Below are 19,992 nucleotides of genomic sequence, written 5' to 3' on the forward strand. Positions count from 1 at the left end.
GCGGGCGGGGACGGAGGCGGCGCGAGGCTGATGGGAGGGGCGGAGCTGGGCAAGCGAACGCCTGCGCCGCCGTTGGACTCGCTTCCCCGTTCTCCTCCCCCCGCCCCTGTCACGGGCCCGCGCTAAGCCGAAAGGAAGAGGCAGAGAGGCGAGGGCGGTGCGCGAGAGGGCGAGCCGCGGGCCCCGCGCGACCTCCCCCCCACCCCCGGCTTCACAGCCAATCACGGTCTGGAGCTGGCTGAGGGCAGCGCCAGGGCCAATGGCAGTTTCGTGAGGGAAGGGAATTGGCCAATCATAGCGGGAGGGGAAAGGCGCCGCAGCCGTTTCTCTCTCCTTTAGTTCTCCCCGGTTCTGGATTTCGTGATTCTTTCGCGTGAGGAACTGCAGAGATGTTGTAGATCAGGATTATTGTAATTCCCGGCCGCAGGCGTTTCTTGTTCCGCGCTACGTGATGTACTACTGTGGTAGCTGTAGCGTTGTTTTCTCGACCTGCCCTTCCTCTCCGCTTCACTTCACACTGTTCCTTGTGCGTTTAACGACGGCCCAATACACAAAAATGGAGCAAATGAGACATAAGAACCCTGCTGGATCAGGCTAAAGCTGCATCTAGTCCAGCGCTCGGTTCACACAGTGGCCAACCGGCTGCCCACGGGAAACCCACAAGGAGGACATGAGTGCAACAGCACCCACCCGCCCATGTTCCCCAGCAACTGCTGTATGTAGGCATACTGCCCCTGGTACTGGAGGTAGCATAGCAGCCACTGATAGGCTTTTCCTCCAGGAATTTGTCTAACCCCCTTTTAAAACCATACAAATTGGAGGCCATCACTACCTCTTGTAGCAGATTCCATAGTTTAACTATGTGCTCTGCGAAGAAGTACTTCCTTTTATTTGTCCTGGATCTCCCATCAATCAGCTTCATGGATTCTAGTATGATGAGAGAGGGAGAAAAATGTCTCTCTATCCACTTTCTCCACACCATGCATAAACCGTTCTTGTCAGGTTAGGTTAGTGATGGGGAAAGTGTCGCCTGTTTCATTTCTGTATCAGGCTTCTGTTGAAACCAGAAGCAGTTCTGCCATTGCCTTTGATGAGTGCAAAGCATGGACTTTTCCTTTTGGATGCCCATGATTCATCTGATTAATCTTAAACACGAAGCTGAAGATGAGAACTCCTGAAATTACTAGGGAGAAATATTTCTGGGTTGTGTGACTGGGATAGGGCACCACTTACTACTCTCTTACACACTGTAAGCTGCCACACGTTAAACCTGTATGTGGTAACATACAGGTATAACATGCACATTACCCCTGGGAGGATACCATGGCATATAGATCTAGAGTTTAGTTTGGATGCCCATGTGGCATTTGTGACTCCAGGCATCTTTCACCAGCTTGAGCAGGTTTAATTTGAATTCTGATGGAATGTACATTGAAATCAGCTCCCTCCTTTGATATTCACTGGACAACTTAAATACAGGTAAACTGCTTGCATTGGAGCTTCTGTGCCCCTAACTAACCACTAGATCAGGGTACCCAATTCCAGAAGCAAGGAAACTGGTTAATTGCAGTGAGTTCTTATAGGCAACAGCAAAAGCTCATGCAATAAGAAATTAGCTCGCCTTCAATTGTCCTGTAACCCAAATCTAAAATCTACATTGACTGCAATTCCATTTCTTTTCCACGTTCTGCCTCACATTAACATTTGCATGACACAAGCAGCGCAATAGAGGCTGTCAAAGGCACATCTTATACATTGTTCGGTATACATTATCATGTTCTAGGTAAGAGAGAACTGGGCAGAGTTTTCTAGTAAACCCAGGTGCTAATATCTCCCACAGAGGTCTTGCGTACGTAAGTAGGAGCTTTAAATTTGTTGGAATACCAACAGTGCTGTTGAGCGTCTTCCACAACCATGTATCTTTTCATCACAGACACAGTCAGGTGTGGATCTCCATGCTCTCCTTCACCTGTAATGAAATACCAACTCAGGAAAGGAGAAGCTGAGAAATGTACTCATTTTACAGCTCCTGTACAAACTTTAAGCACAGAAGGGAGCAGATAGGCATCCTGCCCTATACACCAGTTCCCCGATGGCTCTTGCTTGTAAGGAAAGGTTGATCAAGAGTGTCTGGCCTGGCCAGACAGTGCTGATACTCTTTCAGTGCTGGATCCAACCCTGTGAACTAAAATTTGGGCTGTGAACTTAATTATGCTTTGAGTGTAATTTTGCTGGTCAAAGGAACAGTTTTCAGCATACTTCTTGCTCCATTTAAGCAAATATGTGTGGGCCCCACCTGGTTGTCTTATGGATCTCTTAACACACTGTGGATTGGACTGTTCTGTTAATGAATTCCAGGCAAGTTTGGGGTTACTAGTCCATTTCCTTTTATTGCCCCCATGTTTGTGGATGCATACTTGGGAAAATACAAGAACACAGGGCTGCTATCCTTGTTTTAGAAGTATGGCTTTTATTCTTTCTGTCTAACAAGGCATACATGCTCTAATTGTGTGTAAGCAGCACACAACAAGAACCAGGAATGTTTGGAATGTATACAATGTTCACCTTGTTCGGATGCAGCAACAGCATGACAAGTGTCCAGTCTATGTTCCCTGTTCCTGCAGAGCTACAGGCTGTGTGTCACATCTGTTATACCGATTGTCACTGGCAACCAGTGATGCAGACTGCTGTATTTTCCACAGATCACATGGGCACATTCCCCTTGCACATTTGTTTCAACCTCTTTACTCTCATGGCAGGCCAAAGAGCAGCACCATGGAACAAACTGTGCAAGGATTGTTTTAATTCAACTTGCAGGGAGGCCTGAACAGGGCATTATAATTGTGGCATTTCCTATTTCAGTGAAGCTTCCATCCCCTCCCTGTGTTTTTATGTATTCTCCCATTGTAAATATATATGTTTTGAAAAGCCAACAGTTACTGATTTGCATCCTACACACCTTTATCTGGAAGTAAGGCTGATTCAGACATCTAGAAGCACCTAACAATGACTTGACTTCTTCCTAGATACCAGTGCATACTCCCAGTGCTTGCATTACTAAGGTGGTAGTTTTCTTCTCTTGCCGTTGTAAAATTCTTATTCTCCCCATAGATCACAAACCTTTGTTCAACACTGTGCAGTGCAGTCCCCTGGTGGAATGCCAGGAGCTCAACCCTTCTTTCACCTTGATGAACCACAAGTAAGGGGGTTCTGAGGGAACTGTGAGAGAAAAATAGGTTCTTAGGAGACACTGAGGGTAGAAAAAGGAGATATAGATTGTGAAGTAAGGTTCTGAGGAAAATGTGAAGAGAAGAAAATAGAGAAAAGAGGGCCTGAGGAGGCTGAGGAAAGACCAAGAAAGAGAGCAGCAGCAGCAGCATCCTGCCCTCCCTCAGTTACCAGTCAGCAGCTGCTCTACAACCAATTGCCAGTGACAGACTGAGGCCTAGTACAGCCAAGTTATCCATGCTGTGATAACCTCTCATCTAGAATACTGCAATATGATATATGTGGGGCTGCCTTTGAAAACAGTCCAGAAACTTCAGGTGATCCAAAGCGGGGCAGCAAGATTGTTAATGGGGACTGGCCAACATGATTATGCGAGTACTTTTCCAGCTGCACTGGCTGCCAGTCCGTATCAGGGCCTGATTCAAAGTGGTGGTTCAAAGCCCTAAACAGCTTGGGATCAGGTTATCTGAAGGATCGCTTCCTCCCTTATGTACCTGCCTGGACCCTAGGATCATCTTCAGGGGTCCTTCTCCAGGAGCCCCTGCCAAAGGAAGTGAGGCAAGTGGCTACCAGGAAGAGGGCCTTTGCTGCTGTGGCACCCTGGCTGTGGAATGAGTTCCCTAGAGAGGTTTGCTGGGCTCCTACATTCCACTCTTTCAGGCGCCAGAGGTGACCTATTTTCCCAGCATTTTAGCATTATAGTCTTTTAACTTCGCTGTTTTAAATCTGTTACTATATTTTAAATCTCTCAATTGTTACAAGGTTTGATTGTGGTTGTATTTTTATACTTTAGTTTTAAGCTTTAATATTTTATACCATTTTTATTCTGTACTTTGTGGTTTTAATGTTTGTGAACTGCCCAGAGAGCTTTGGCTATTGGGCGGTATAGAAATGTAATAAATAAATAAGTAAATAAAAAGGACAACACTACCATTAGGTAGGAGTGTGGTGACTGCCTGCCTGAGGCAGCATTGTTGGGGGGCAGCAGGAGCCCCCATGGCTGTTTCTGCTCAGCCCCCAGCCATTCCCTCCACTGGAGAACAGAACTGCTGTGTATACCACAAAGCCTGTCCTGGCCCTCCTAAACTAGCCAGCTGCCTCAGGCACGGTGGAGGACACTATCACAACTAGGGATGTCCAGATTTTGTAAAATCCACCCCATGTGTGTTTTGTGGATTGTGCAGTGTTGTTCATTCTGGCACCCATTCACAAGTGGGTTCGAATTTTTTCCCGTTATGTGGAAAAATACGCAAATAATTCCATCAAAGGTTTTGCAACAATTTCCGCAATTTATGTTAGTACATAACATTTAGTGTATTGTCCCCCATTCCATTCAACTTTTCCCTGCATATATTTCCCAGGATGGCATATGTCTCAGCAGAAATGTGTGTATTTTCCTATAAATACATTTGCATCAATTTCAGGAAAGTGAAAAAAATATATCCGGAAGTCCACAAACTCCGTGCGGCCTGAGGAGGCCAGTCTGCAGCGGATTCCGCAGGTCGGATTCTTAAAAATCTGAGCTCGTTTTAGTCTGTCTCAAATTTCTCCAGCATCCCTAATCACAACTCCTGAAGTCAGATTCAGTCCAGTTGGCTTCTCAACATGGGATGGGGAGGGGGCACTATCTTTGCCTCAGGCAAAAAAATGTATTGGGCCGGCCCTGATCAATGCACTAGCTGCTCCATTACTTAGTATGGGATACAACTGTTCTGTGATTGCATCTGTGGCCACAGTACAGTACCACCAAACAACTCTTATCTGTCATACGCTGAGGATGCAATCGTATGGTCCTGGGAGGGCATCCCAGGGGCATTAGGATTTTTTTGGATCTCCCTTTCTGAGGGCAGAGAGGGAGGTCTGACATCAGAGAGGAAGGTCTGACCTCACAAGCCTCCTGCCTGTGGCTGTGGAAAGGTCTGGAGCCAGTGCTACTCCGATGTCAGAGAGGACAAAAAGGAGGGACACTGGGAGAGGTTGTGGATCCATAGGATCCAAATCCCACCCATGCCCCCAGAATGGGAGAAAAACACCAGCCCTGGTGCTGCCATAGTTGATTTCCCTCCAACTGGGAGCAATGAAAGGGAAAAGTTGTTGTTGCTGTTTAAACAGCCATAGAGGCCCAATAAAGGAGGGGGAAAGCCACACATGCACTTTCTGCCCTGTGGTCACAAGCTGGCAGGGCACGGGAAAAAGCCATTCCTCTGCCTTGGTTTCTCCCTCCCCCTCCCCCATAGGATTGCTCTGTAAATGTGTTCACCATATATCTTTACAGAATTAGAATGTCCACTTCTATTAATGTTAATACACATTACAAAGTGATAACAGAACAATTTCATTATTTGTTATATTTTTATTTTATTCTTCCTCCAAGGAACTCAGAATTATGTGTTTCGTTTTACTTTGCTGGACATCCATTATTGTTACTCCGTGTAACAAGCAGTTTGTTTGCTTTGTCTTCTTGATAAGCCTGGTCTACAGTTAAACAAAAATAAGTGCATATTCTGCTGACTACATACTTGCCAGCTTCATATATAACTTTATACTAGTTCTGATTCTGAAAGTGTGATTAAATTATATCTGGACAGCTACCATTAAAATGTAATATATAAGGTGAACATAATTTTCATTAGTTATAGCTTCATCATTTTTGTGTTTGTTTTTCGTTTTTGTTAAGAACCTTGTATACACATTTATGTATTGATAATTTAAAATCACGGTGGCTAATGTACAAATAACAATTATAGATGGAGAAACATTTAACAGTGAAGTCTGTATTTCCCAAAGTCTTGGTCTTGCAAAATTCTCCAAGCATGCAGAGGAATAAAACTTCTTTGGGATACATGACAGTCTAATGAGGCAGTTTAACCATGTACAGCTGGCATGTTAAAATTATTTGGAGGACTCAGCTATAGTTTAAATACATTTCCGGATTTCTAGAATCAAAGTAAAAGAATATCTAGCAGCCATTTTTGTTCATACAGATATGTCAGGTTTCCATTTCCAGATGTGCTAAAACATTAAATCTTAAATGGAGTTTTTATTCACCAACACCAAATGCAACTATTACTATTATCATAGATTGCTGTCCCAAATGAACTGCATACTTTACAACGCTGAGCTAAGTACTTTCGAAGTGAGCATGGCAGAGGTGGGCTTGGGGCTTCATCACACAAGGCTAAAAATACTGCAATTTACCAGGGCTTCATCTTCTGGAATCTTTGTGCGATTAGATTAGGTCCTTTCCACATGGCTTTTAAAACAAAACTAAACTTCTATGTGTTTCTTTACAAAGCCAGTAGGTGGTGCTGTTTTTTTGTTTGCAATAAAAGCGACTTTAAACAGTATACCCTCATTTATATGGACTCCATGGTGGGAGGAGGGAAAATGCCAGACTTTCATTGTCACAGAAAACAACGCAATATTGCCCACAAAGAGCGGGAGGTTCCCTGCGGGAGGGTTGCATTGTGTTCAGGACCCACAAACTTCTGTGAGTAAGCAATCTCCATAGCAGGATAAAAGCCCTGTGTGAAGGAGCCCTTGTAGTCAGCCACATAATTTGGACAGAACAAGGACAAAGCAGCCGAAAGCCACTACTGCTTGTGAGGTTTGGCTTATATCTAATCATTCAAAGGAGACAATTGGCTGTGTAAACAGTGGGGCATAGAGTGGCACCTGCATCTTAGCATGATGAACCAACTGAGAACTCTTATGCAAGCAATGTGAAACAGACTAAGAATTATACAAATAAAATTTGGGGTGCCTTTTTATGGCCTTGTAGGTTCTGAATATATATGTACTACACATACGTATTACATACATATTCTCACGTTTTTCTTGCTCACCATATGGATCAGAATTTTTTTTAAAATGAAAACTGCAAGTCATTGCACTATTCCCTAGACCCAAAGTCAACAGCTTCAGAGGCTATATAATGTGCATCACTGGATGAAAGCAAATTACATAGCTGGGCAAGGTGGTGTGAATGCACATCAGGGTGGAGTTTAGTCTGTATTCTGACTCATCTTTTGATTAGTGATTCAGTTGATGATCAGTTGGGCAATACTCTGACTTCCAAGTCAAGGATGAATGCCAAGGCAAACTGTGCCCATCCCCTGTGGTTAACAGGTGGATGAAGTAGAAAAACAAAGAAAAACCCTTGCCAATCAGGACATTTGAATATGTTTCAGTTCATTTCAGCCCCACCTTTTCCTTGAAGAAATCGACATATTATGGAGGGGGGGGAGAGAGAGAAATTGTTTCAACTCTAGTATTCATTTACTAACTGTGGCAGTATATCTACAAGTAGCAAAAGGTATAGTCCCTCATTCTATAGCCTGGCCTGGTAATGGGTAAAATAGGGGGAGGGACATTTAGGCTGCAATCCTATATACTGACTTGGGAGTAAATTTTATTGAACTGACTGGAGCTTACTTCTGAGTAGACATGTATAGGATTGCTCTGTTAGGGACTTTGGAAAAGCAAGGTGTCCCCTTACACTAGTCAGTAAGAAATGAATGTTTCTACTATGCATTGCTAAGGACCAGTTCAGATATGATCTATTCTGCAAATCTGCATGTTCCTTTTTACATGATAATTTGAGTATTTAACTAAATTAGCTACTGAAACTTAATGGATGCTCCATATCATTTCAGGGTCAGAATAGAGCTGTGTATGATCTTGACCATGCAAGAACAGTGGAGTTATTAAAGGTTGGTTCAAATGTAATGACGGAGTCTTGAGGGTGTGGATGTGGAAGGGACGAGTGCAACCACTTGTCCCAAAGCTCTACAAAGTACATTCAGAATATACATTCGCCTGGACGGTAGTGATATCACCTTCCGCTCATGGTATCACTTTTTGTGGAAATGGAGCAATTAATGGTTATTTCAGAATTGCCTTTGGATGAACCCTGGATATGCTTGGTACATGAGAGCTTCTCTGTGCCTTTTTGGCGGCATATGAAAGCAATAAACACCATGTAGGAAAGAAAGAGGTGACTTGGTGGCCAAGTTCTTTCTGGAAAAATACAAAACAAACTTAAATCACTTGCCTGCCAGTCCATCATCATCTTGTCTTCTGATTGCTGGGTTACTACATGTCACAAGAGTGCCCCAGAAAGCATTCCCACCCCCATGTCAGGCTAATCCAGGCCTTATTGTGTTATGTACAGAATACAATAAAAGATATGGGAGCATGTAATCTTCAAAACACAGGGCCTCAGAACATTCTTGTAGATTTATATCTGCATTTCCAGCCCATTCTGTGAAGCTTTATTACAGCAGTGATGGGCTATAGAGGAAACATAGATTACTTTGCGGTCATTTTGCTTCAATCCAGCCTTTGCTTAAAACATGAATTCTGATTCTCCTCATGCTCTGAACTTCACACACATAATGTTTATGTATAAAATATGGAGATACAAAAATAATACTTCATGCAATACTAGAACCTCTCTCCCAATGCAAAGTCATGTTAGCAAGGGAGCATAGCTTCCCCTTAATCAACAGTGTTGAAGGAACACTCAGTCTGGATGGCAATTTACATTGCTTAGGTGCTGATCCCAGCTATCGTTTTCATTTTAATGGGAGATTTTATTTTAGTTTTGCTCTCTTTCCCTTTTTTTCTGCAAGTATGTTACTAAGAGTTGAAAAATAAACTAGACAGAACTTAAGTAGCAGAATCAATCCTCTCTTGGCGTCTCTTCATGATTTCTTGAAGCTCAGACTCTCCTCTGCTTTTCTGGAATAAAAACAAAAGATGAAGAATGTGTTGAAATAGTCCTCTCTTTGACTTATTAAAAGTTTCAAGACATCTACTTACACTAATAACATTGGCATTGTCTTTTTTTAAAATTGCTGTGGGTTCCTTCACACCGGGCTTTTATCCTGCAATTGAGATTGCTCCTTCATGGAAGTTTGCGGGCTCTTTACATGATGCAGTGATCATCCCAGGCATCTCCTGCACTAAATGCCCTTTGTTCCATTTTTAAATAGATCGCAGATCATGAGCTATCAAATTACCCTGTTGTGTTCCACTTCAAAAGAGTTAAAGCAGCAAGAAGAGGAGCGAGATCAATGAAAGATAATGGAAGACTCAGCTATGGGGGAGAAGGAGGGGGGAAAGGGGGGGAAAGGAAGCAGATGAAAAAGGGAGTCATTGTGAGCCTGTATTTAAAACAGAAGCAGAAAGCCATGTTTTAAATGCAGGATTTTTGGCTGGTGTAGAGATGCCTTGTATCATTGGCAGTAATTTTAGAAAACTTTAGTTGGAAGATTAATGAAAGGAACAGAGGTGAAGGCTCAACACTGTGACATGCAGAAATGATCTTGCATTGAACCCTAAAACTCAAGTTTTCATATCTGTTTTTCTACAAAAGGCCTTGACAGATGTTACTGCAAAATTGTGAACTAAAAGCAAGTCTTCTCCATCCCCACTTCTTGCCTTCATCCAGGGCTTGCTTAACCATACAACATACCTGGGCAACACTGACCAATCCCCTACTGCAGCCTTCCCCAAACTGGCACCCTCCAGATGTGTTGGATGACAACTCCCAGAATCCCCATCAACATGGGCATGCTGGCTGGGAATGATGGGAGTTATAGCCCAACACATCTGGAGGGTGCCAGGTTGGGGAAGTCTGCCTTATTGCTTCTTATTGCTAGGTGGTTGTTGTTTTAATTTTCAAAGGAAATGTATTTAAATTTTAGTATGCATACCTTCAATAACAATATCTTAACAATACCAAGATGTGAAAACAAGTCTTACAGGGGAAAATCAGAATAATCAAAGGATAGTGTATTCAATAAGTTATTCACAAGTAAATGTCTTGTTTCTGTTTTTTTAATACAGTTAATTTTAAATTGTTGATTCTAAAAAAGTTAGATTGGACCCAACAGTGTATAGGCATTTACTGCAATGTGAACAGTATAATTCCAAAAGAAAACACAGAGACTCTGTCTTTCCATTAATTGCGCCCTTAATCATATAATCCCATAAACCTGCAGACACCTTCCTTGGTACCTGCCAGGCTCCCCACACCTAAAAATATTTTTTAAACTGGTGTATGTGTGTTTTTTGCCTGTGCTGTGTGTATGTGTACATATGTGTATGTGTGCATTTTGTCTGTTTTGTGCCAGGGTTTTTGTTGTGTTTTAGCTGATTTGATTGTTTTTGGTCTGGTATGTGCTTTGCCTGGGTGTTTTCTCTGTGCATCACCACCCTTCTTCTTTCTTCATTGTAATATATTATATATATGGGATATTATCATTCTTAATTATATACAGATTATATATCTGTATATAATTAATTATATACGTTACTTAATTATATATAATTAAATAATGGATTTTAAAATATGTATAATTGTGTGCGCATGTATGTGTGTGTGTATGTATATATATTCTTCATTATAATATATAGCTGCAAGAGATTATAGCCCTGGGTTTAACTTGCTTTCACATTCTTGTCAGACTAAAAAAAAATCCTAGTAGATGTGCTTGTTTCAATAATCAGTAATCATCTACAATACCAGAGAGTATTTTAAAGGTGTGTTTAAGGTGTATCCGACACATGTTTTTCCGTTTTCTCTAATGTCGTTGCACTGTCCAGTTTGACCCAAGATCTTAAATTATGCAGCATAGTTGCCTTATACACATGGGAATTATAGGCTGCCAGCAGTACATATCAGGTAAAGTGTTTTAACCATACCTCTTGTTTTTTTCACGACACATAAAAAATCTAGAATAAATTTTTGCTTATAATGTATTGTTCACTTACAGAGGAATATTTATTAAAACAAAACCAAAAATGAATATGTGGCAGCCCATTCATCTTAATAATTGATATCGTTCCCAGCCAGGAAATTTCTAATTATACCAATTTTGTTAGATAACTTTGAACTTCCTGCATCAACTTACCAAGGTTAAATAAAATAAAATCTCGTCTTCCAAATCTTGAGTTATCCAAATCTCTAAGTATTTATTTGGGGTCTTTCTCCAAGGAATGTAACTGGTGCTGTGATCTTACAACCCATCTGTTAATGTCTAGATGCAGCCTTAAAATATTTGCCACCTTGGGAACTTTAAACTTTTTTTTACTCTAATAAAGCATTTTCTGACAAAGTTCTTACCTCTAGGAAAGACTTTTGCACTGTAATTTTGCTATACACTCTGGCACCTTCTTCGCATACTTTCTTCAGTTCTTCTTTGTTCAGAGAGAAAAGTTGTGCCCCTGTCAGTATGCCAAGATGGTCCACAGTCCTGGGAAAATGTTAAATAAGTTGCACTATTTAAATTCTTACTAGGCTTAGGAGGGAAAAACAAGAGACATAAGAACGCAAGAACATAAGAAGAGCCATGCTAGATAAGACCAAGGCCCATCAAGTCCAGCACTGTGTTCACACAGTAGCCAGACAGCTGCCCACAGAAAACCCACAAGCAGGAGCTACAGCACCCTCCTACCCATGTTCTCAAGAAACTGGTGTATGCAGGCATACTGCCTCCAATACTGAAGGTCGCATATTGCCATTAGGACTAGTAGCCATTGATAGCCTTATTTATCCAATCCCCTTTTAAAGCCATCCAAACTGGTGGCCATCACTGCATCTTGTGGAAGTGAATTCCATAGTTTAATGATGCGCTGCATGAAGAAGTACTTCCCTTTATCTGACCTGAATCTTCTGCTAATCAGTTTCACAGGATGATGCTGGGTTCTAGTATTATGAGAGAGGGAGAAAAATGTCTCCCTATCCATATTCTCCACACCATGCAGAATTTTGTACACCTCTATTATGTCTCCCTTACTCCCCTTTCTTCCCAGCTAAACAATCCCAGCTGTTGTAACCTTCCCTCATAGGGGAGTTGCTCAAGCTCTTTGATCATTTGAGTTGCCCTCCTCTGCACTTTTTCCAACTCTACAATATCCTTTTTTAGGTGCAGTGACCAAAACTGTATGCATTATTCCAAATGTGGTTGCACCATAGATTTGTATAAGGGGAGTATGATCTTGGCAGTTTTATTTTCAATTCCTTTCCTAATTATGCCTAACATGGAATTTGTCTTTTTCACAGCAGCTGTACACTGGGACACAGTCATCACTTTCATGGCATGTAAACTTTGACCAGTATGGGAGCAACCATGGAGAAACATAACCAATATGCACAGGGGGCCCTCCTATTCCCTTATTACTAAAATAAGGGAATTCCCCTGGCCCTGAATGTCCCTGCTGTGCCTGTAACCTGTTTGTTAAGAAAACGGTATCTTCTGCTGTCCCAGGTCAGCTCGCATTATATAAGGAGCAGGATGAGGAAAGAGAACAGTGGGAGGAGTAGAAAGAGGTTAACAGCAACTTACCCTTTGCTGAAAGAATTTGCTTCCAGCCAAGCTTTGACTTGATCAGCACTGGATTCAAAAGTCAGGTGCACGTAGACATGCTGAGCCTTCTCGACTTTAAAGTTTCTTTGAGGGGCTTTGCTGTGGGTAATCTTTTTCAGCAGTTCATCATTGACTTCATCCATGTGATGAATGAGTTCTAAAAAACAGAATGCACAAATTAAAGTGGGTGGGAGGAACCACTAGAGCTGTCAATCACTTAACTTTTTTTTAGTTATTAATCATCTCTTTTTTTTACTAATTCATTAATTACATTTAAATAAATCTGCATCTTATGAAGTCTTCATAGGCTTCCATATACTGAAGTAAGTACAGGACCTTACAATGTAACACACAAAAGCTACCACTCATTATTGGAAAGAAAGGCCATCTTTAAATATTTTATTTTCCATCTATTATAATAAATACATCAGAGCCAAAGTTGCTTCCAAAAAATAACAAGCCTGCCCTTTGCTCCCATTCACACCGCTTAAATAATTAAAATTAGTTCCCAGCCATTAAATCAACTAAAGCTTTAGGCTATACACATTCACCTGGGAGTAAGCCCCATTGAACTCAAAGGGTCTCACTTCTGGGTATACATGCATAGGATTATGCTGTATGTTGATTAATCTACGATTAATCCATGGAGGCCAGTGGCCAACCACACATTCCAATTTGTGCCTTGCAGCAACAGAAGGTGGAAGCCCAAAGCCATGCAGGCCATCTCCACACACAAATGCCCACCACAACCCACAACAGGACAATAGGAGGAGGTACAGCACACCCACTGCAGTCACCTCGTCTCTCCCCACTCCCCCAGGACAGAGGGGGAGGCTGATGCATGAGCACTAGTTGCTACAGCCAGGCAGCCCCATTCCCACCACATCATCAACTCAACCACACACTGCCCAGACATGCCAGAACCCTCTTAATGCATCACAGATGTCGCCTGCTGCTCATATTTGCCTGCTCTTCTCTCCAGAGACTGCTGCCCAAAGTTTGGTTCCAAACTACCATGCTGATGCACTGAGGGCAAAGGCCTGTCCATAAGTTTGCACTCTGTGGACTCTAGGTGACTCCCATCTCCTCCAGTCGCAGCGGTCAAACACCTCCCTCCAGCCAGGCTCCTGCATCCTTCCTATCCCCATGATAGACAGTTATGCCAGTGGTGCAGTAATCCATGCCCTGCTCCAGCCTCATAAAGGCACACTGCACCTGCCACCCTGCAGTCTGTCTGGTCATTGTCCAAGGCAAAGGAGCCCTGTGGTGGGAAGGGCTTGACTGTCATGTTCCCTAGCCATGACCCATCCTCTGGCTCTGAAGGGGACTTGGAGGCAGAGGAGAAGCCCTTCATTAATCCAAATCCCACTAAGCCAGGGCCTTCCAGACCAGAGGATGTGTGCTTCTACCTGACTCCTCAGATGCAGCAGACACTCCCCCAGTACTGTCTTCACCACCTTGTAGGAGTCAGTGGCTACAACTCAGGCAGTAGCCCTTTAAGAAACAAACTGCTTCTCTGAGGGGATGGAGCTAACTGCAGGTCTTGAGCTGCTGGCCTTTATAAGGCTTCAAAAGCCTTTAACTGTTGTTGAAGTAATAGTTCTCTTTGTCTGTATCTTAGCTAACTTGGAGCTGGCCAAAGTCCTGGAAGACCTTGCCTGGGCTAACATGCCTGGCTATTCAGTACCCTAAACTGGATCTGACACCATGGGATTTGACTCCACTTGACCTGACCGATTGTGACCTGACTTGCCAAGTGCTTGCTTGTATGTCCCTTGCTGGTTTTAGTACCTCTGGGTGCCCTGAACCAAGTTGGACATGACATTGACAAGCAGCCATGTGTTTTTCTTTCCTTGCAGAGACCACACCCATCATGTTTGCTCAGTATGGATCACTGACATTTGCATTGGTATCATTGAACTGTGCATTGTCTTTATTTGCAGCCAGAGCCTAGCTAGGAAGGGATCCTTTGGGCCAGGCTTTGCTACCCTGTGCCCCATCAGATAGTATGGACTACAACTCCCACCACCCCTGACCTTTGGCCATGCTTGCTGGGCCTGATTAGACTTGCAGTGTGAGTCATCTGGAGAGGCACAGGTTGGGAAAGACTGCTGCAGTATCACTCATGGAGGTATGGCTGCTGCTGGGACTCAGGGGAACATCAGGTGAGGATAGACATGGCCAGGGGTAGGATCACAAGTCCAAAGAGCCCACTGATCCCACAATGAAGAGGGACCCTGCCCCCTATGAGGGAGAGCAAAGGGCAGGAGGTCAGTAAGGCAATGAGTACTTCTCACACAGTAGGTGGCAGAAACATCAGGCATGGGGTGGGAGGAGGGGTTGGCACTGTGGTGATGATGCAGTGAGGTCACCATGTGTGAGCATATAGAGCAAGGAGATTGGAGGGCTGGATGGGGGTTGCCTCTTCAAACCCCTGTGCTGCTGAGTGACACACATTGACCCAAATAATTCTTCAGCTACATAACCACAGGTCTGTATTCCATGGGTTCCTGGCCCTGGTGGGCCTTCTCTTCCTCCCCATGAGCAAATGGGATTATGGAAGCATTCTGGCCAGGGTGGAAGTCAGACCCAATCTTTGCCTTGTACTTAGGTTCTTGGGCAAGTTACTTTTCTTTTTGCATCATCATTTTGCCACCCACCATGGCACCTCTTTTGTGCCTCCTTTTTGGCAACCTCCTTTTTGGCAACCATTTTGTGAGAGTGCCTGCAACATGCTTTCAAAATTCCAAATGTGCCCACCAGCCCAAATAGTTTGGGGACTCCTGATTCAGACGAAAAGAGTAGTATTGTTTTGGCCTGCATAATATAAAGTTACATTAGAAGATATAAAATTCAGCTTGCTCAGAGCGCATTGTGTACTTACGTTCTTTGGCATCAGGAGAATTACGGGCTAACATTTCACTTCCCCATTTATCCCCAGCATAGCTGGCAGGTAACTTATGTGAGGGGCTGGAAGGTCCAGTTCCCCTTGGACTCAAGTCTCCTTTGTATTTCTGATTATAAAATAAGAAAGATCTTTAAGTACAATGTTTTTTACCTTTATTACTTCTGTACAAAACAAGATTACTGCCATCTTCTAGGCCCTATTGCTGTGATAAGGAAGCGGAAGAGCTGAATTGTCACAGCTCTTCTGCTAACTTTTTGCCCTGTCAATAAAGTCTCTACCTTTGTTCTGCCATTTATGTGTTCATCCCAGACATTCTCATCTACAGTACCTGCTGACAGATAGCAATTCCAATGTACTAAGCACCTGTTGGGGCAATGTGCACTGCTGACAGTGGAGATATGGTGCACTTTAATTTCTGTCCCTCTAGTGAAGGCAGATGAGGTAGTAGGATGAGGAATTTGGTTATTTGTGCAAAGGCCTCCTTTGGACAAAGGACGCCTCCATGTTAAACTCCTCCTTAAAAATAAGCAACTCTTGTTTTTCCAGGACCAACTGTGTCATTCCACTATTGCAAATGACACTGCACTAGTATAAACTAGGTTCCAAAGTATGCACAAGAGGAGAATCCAATTAAAGTTACATTTGCGCAAGCGTGGTTGCGCAAGCAGTTGCGCACCTGATTGTGCAAGTGTAATGAGCAAGTGCTTGCACAACAGAAAGATTTGGCAGAGCTCTGCTGGTGCTATTTGAGTTTGCAGAATGACACCATTGGATATGTTCCCAAGACCTCAATAGGCCAGGCAACTCTTCAATCCACGTTGTGTTCAAGTCCATGATGGTGGTGAGCTTATTACACCTGTGATCATTCAGTCTGCCTCCGACAGCGCGCTATCAGAAGTAACTATGCTATAGCGTTTACATGACCGAACAGAATCAGTTGCATTCAATACCACTTTCGGGGTTGTATCCAATGCTAGTCTAACTTGAGTCCCATTCATTTAAAGAGGTCTACTCTTAGGACTAACACTGGATACAGTCCTTGGCATTTCATCATGTGTACAGGGCTTTGAAAAACAGCTGGGGCTTCACAACACTGTGGTGTGGGGAGGGAAGGAAAGATCATTCTTCACTGAAAAGGACATGAGACTGCATCTTGCTCAAAGGGCATATTTAGGAGCAAACATCAAAGTTTTGTGTCTTCAGTCGTGTCTCTGTATCACAGTGTAAAATTTTGCAGTGGTGTACACCAAATGGGGAGCTCAGGAGAGGCTTAAGTAGATATGATTTATGCAGTATAACAGCAGACGGTATAAATCATATCTACTTAAGCGTCTCCTGAGCTCCTCATTTGGTGACTTGTTTGTTTATTCCATTTGTAGCTTTCACTTCCTCCAAGGAGTATCTCAGAATTTAAAGTTAATTTTCCCATCTTACAACTCTACACTCTAGCCACTGTACTGCACTGGCTTTCAAATTGGAAATGTGGTAACTAGCACCTTGGAAAAGAGGAGTTTTGAACGCCAAGAATTTCCCTTGCGTGGCCTGCATCACCAATGCCTTGATTGCTTTGCCTGTCCTATATGCCTATCATGTGCCATGTAGGTTTTCAAGATTTATTGTTCAGTATGATGTAGTGACCCCTTCATGGATCACTGCCTTGTTGTGGCGAAGGGGCTTGCGTAACTCAGTGAAGCCATAAGCTATGCCGTACAGGGCCACCCAAGACGGACAGGTCATGGCGGAGAGTTCTGACAAAATGTGGTCCACTGGAGAAGGAAATGGCAACCCACTCCAGTATTCTTGTCAAGAAAACCCCATGGAACGTATCACAAGTCTAAAAGATATGACGCCAGAAGATGAGCCCCTCAGGTCGGAAGGTGTCCAATATACTACTGGGGAAGAGCAGAGGGAATTTCCAAGTAGCGCCAGAAAGAGTGAAGTGGCTGGGCCAAAGCCGAAAGGACACTCAGGTGTGGATGTGTCTGGTGGTGAAAAGAAAATCGATGCTGTAAAGAACAATATTGTTTAGGAACCTGGAATGTAAGATCAATGAATCAAGGTAAGCTGGAGGTGGTCAAACATGAGATGGCAAGATTGAACATCGACATCTTGGGAATCAGCGAACTAAAATGGACAAGCATGGGCGAATTTAATTCAGGTGACCATCATATCTACTACTGTGGGCAAGAATCCCTTAGAAGAAATGGAGTAGCAGTCATAGTCAACAAAAGGGTGGGAAAAGCAGTACTGGGGTACAATCTCAAAAACGACAGAATGATGTCAGTACGAATCCAAGGCAAACCATTCAACATCACAGTAATTCAAGTCTATGCCCCAACCACTGAGGCCGAAGAAGCTGAGGTTGATCGGTTCTGTGAAGACCTACAACACCTTCTAGAGCTAACACCAAAAAAAGATGTCCTTTTCATCATAGGGAATTGGAATGCTAAAGTAGGAAGTCAAGAAATCACCAGGATAACAGGCAAGCATGGCCTTGGTGTACAAAACGAGGCAGGGCAAAGGCTAATAGAGTTTTGCCAAGAGAACACGCTGATCATAGCAAACACTCTTTTCCAACAGCACAAGAGGCGACTCTACACATGGACATCACCAGATGGTCAATATTGAAATCAGATTGATTATGTTCTTTGCAGCCAAAGATGGAGAAGCTCCATACAGTCAGCAAAAACAAGACCTGGAGCTGACTGTGGCTCAGATCATGAGCTGCTTCTTGCAAAATGTCGGCTTAAATTGCAGAACGTAGGGAAAACCATGAAACCATTCAGGTATGACCTAAATCATATCCCTGATGAATATACAGTGGAGGTGAGGAATAGATTTAAGGGATTAGACCTGATAGACAGAGTGCCTGAGGAACTATGGAGGGAGGTCCGTAACATTGTTCAGGAGGCAGCAACTCAATCCATCCCAAAGAAAAAGAAATGCAAGAAAGCAAAGTGGCTGTCTGATGAGGCTTTACAAGTAGCTGAGGAAAGAAGGGAAGCGAAAAGCAAGGGAGAAAGGGGAAGATATACCCAACTGAATGTAGAGTTCCAGAGAATAGCAAGGAGAGACAAGAAGGCCTTCTTAAATGAACAATGCAAAGAAATCGAGGAAAACAACAGAATGGGAAAGACTAGAGTTCTCTTCAAGAAAATCGGAGATCTCAAGGGAACGTTTTGTGCAAAGACGGGCATGATAGAGGACAAAGAAGGCAGGGACCTAACAGAAGCAGATGAGATTCAGAAGAGGTGGAAAGAATACACAGGAGAACTATACAGGAAAGATCTTAATGTCCCTGATAGCCATGATAGTGCGCTCACTGAACTTGAGCCGGACATCCTCAAGAGTGAAGTCAAGTGGGCCTTAGGAAGCATTACTAACAACAAAGCTAGTGGAGATGACAGTATTCCAGCTGAGCTATTTAAAATCCTAAAAGATGATGCTGTTAAAGTGCTGCACTCAATATGCCAACAAATTTGGAACACTCAACAGTGGCCACAAGACTGGAAAAGGTCAGTTTACATTCCAATTCCAAAGAAGGGCAATGCCAAAGAGTGTTCAAACTACCGTACAATTGCGCTCATTTCACATGCCAGCAAGGTTATGCTCAAAATCCTACAAGCTAGGCTTCAGCAGCATGCGAACCGAGAACTACCGGAAGTACAAGCTGGGTTCTGAAGAGGCAGAGGAACTAGAGATCAAATCGCCAACTTTTGCTGGATCATGGAGAAAGCAAGAGAATTCCAGAAAAATGTCTATTTCTGCTTCATTGACTACGCTAAAGCCTTTGATTGTGTGGATCACAACAAACTGTGGAAAATTCTGAAAGAGATAGGGGTACCAGACCACCTTACCTGTCTCCTGAGAAACCTGTACGAGGGTCAAGAAGCAACAGTAAGAACCAGACATGGAACAACCGAGTGGTTCAAAATTGGGAAAGGAGTACGACAAGGCTGCATACTGTTGCCCTGCTTATTTAACTTATATGCAGAGTACATCATGAGAAACGCCGGGTTGGATGAATCACAGGTCGGAATTAAGATTGCCGGGAGAATTATCAACAACCTCAGATATGCAGATGATACCACCCTAATGGCAGAAAGTGAAGAGGATCTAAAGAGCCTCTTGTTGCGGGTGAAAGAGGAGAGTGCAAAAGCTGGTTTGAAGCTCAACATTAAAAAAACAAAAATCATGGCATCTGACCCCATCACTTCCTGGCATATGGAAGGGGAAGAAATGGAAGCAGTGACAGATTTTATTTTGTTGGGCTCCAAGATCACCGCAGACGGTGACTGTAGCCATGAAATTAAAAGACGCTTGCTCCTTGGGAGGAGAGCTATGGCAAACCTAGACAGCATAGTAAGAAGCAGAGGCATCACCTTGCCGACAAAGGTCCGTCTAATCAAAGCTATGGTTTTCCCAGTAGTAACATATGGCTGTGAGAGCTGGACTGTAAGGAAGGCTGAGCGCTGAAGAATT

At 43.2% G+C, this 19,992-nt stretch overlaps 1 protein-coding gene across 2 annotated transcripts in view; it reads right to left on the minus strand.

Moving 5' to 3' along the window:
* Positions 1-5,561: 5,561 nt before the first annotated feature.
* EPS8L2 (EPS8 signaling adaptor L2) overlaps positions 5,562-19,992 on the minus strand; it is a 131,797-nt gene continuing 117,366 nt past the window's right edge. For both annotated transcript variants that reach the window (XM_084857019.1, XM_084857011.1), the window contains exons 18-21: positions 15,487-15,616; positions 12,582-12,759; positions 11,360-11,489; positions 5,562-8,970 (exon numbers count right to left, since the gene is read on the minus strand). In XM_084857019.1, coding sequence (XP_084713145.1) covers positions 8,899-8,970; positions 11,360-11,489; positions 12,582-12,759; positions 15,487-15,616 — 510 coding nt within the window. In that variant the 3' untranslated portion in view covers positions 5,562-8,898. The remainder of the gene's footprint in view (positions 8,971-11,359; positions 11,490-12,581; positions 12,760-15,486; positions 15,617-19,992) is intronic.

This window comes from Heloderma suspectum, chromosome 1 (assembly GCF_057233095.1).
Source record: "Heloderma suspectum isolate Gila_16-S chromosome 1, 16-S_ref, whole genome shotgun sequence".
In the NCBI taxonomy this organism is placed as follows: Eukaryota; Metazoa; Chordata; class Lepidosauria; order Squamata; family Helodermatidae; genus Heloderma; species Heloderma suspectum.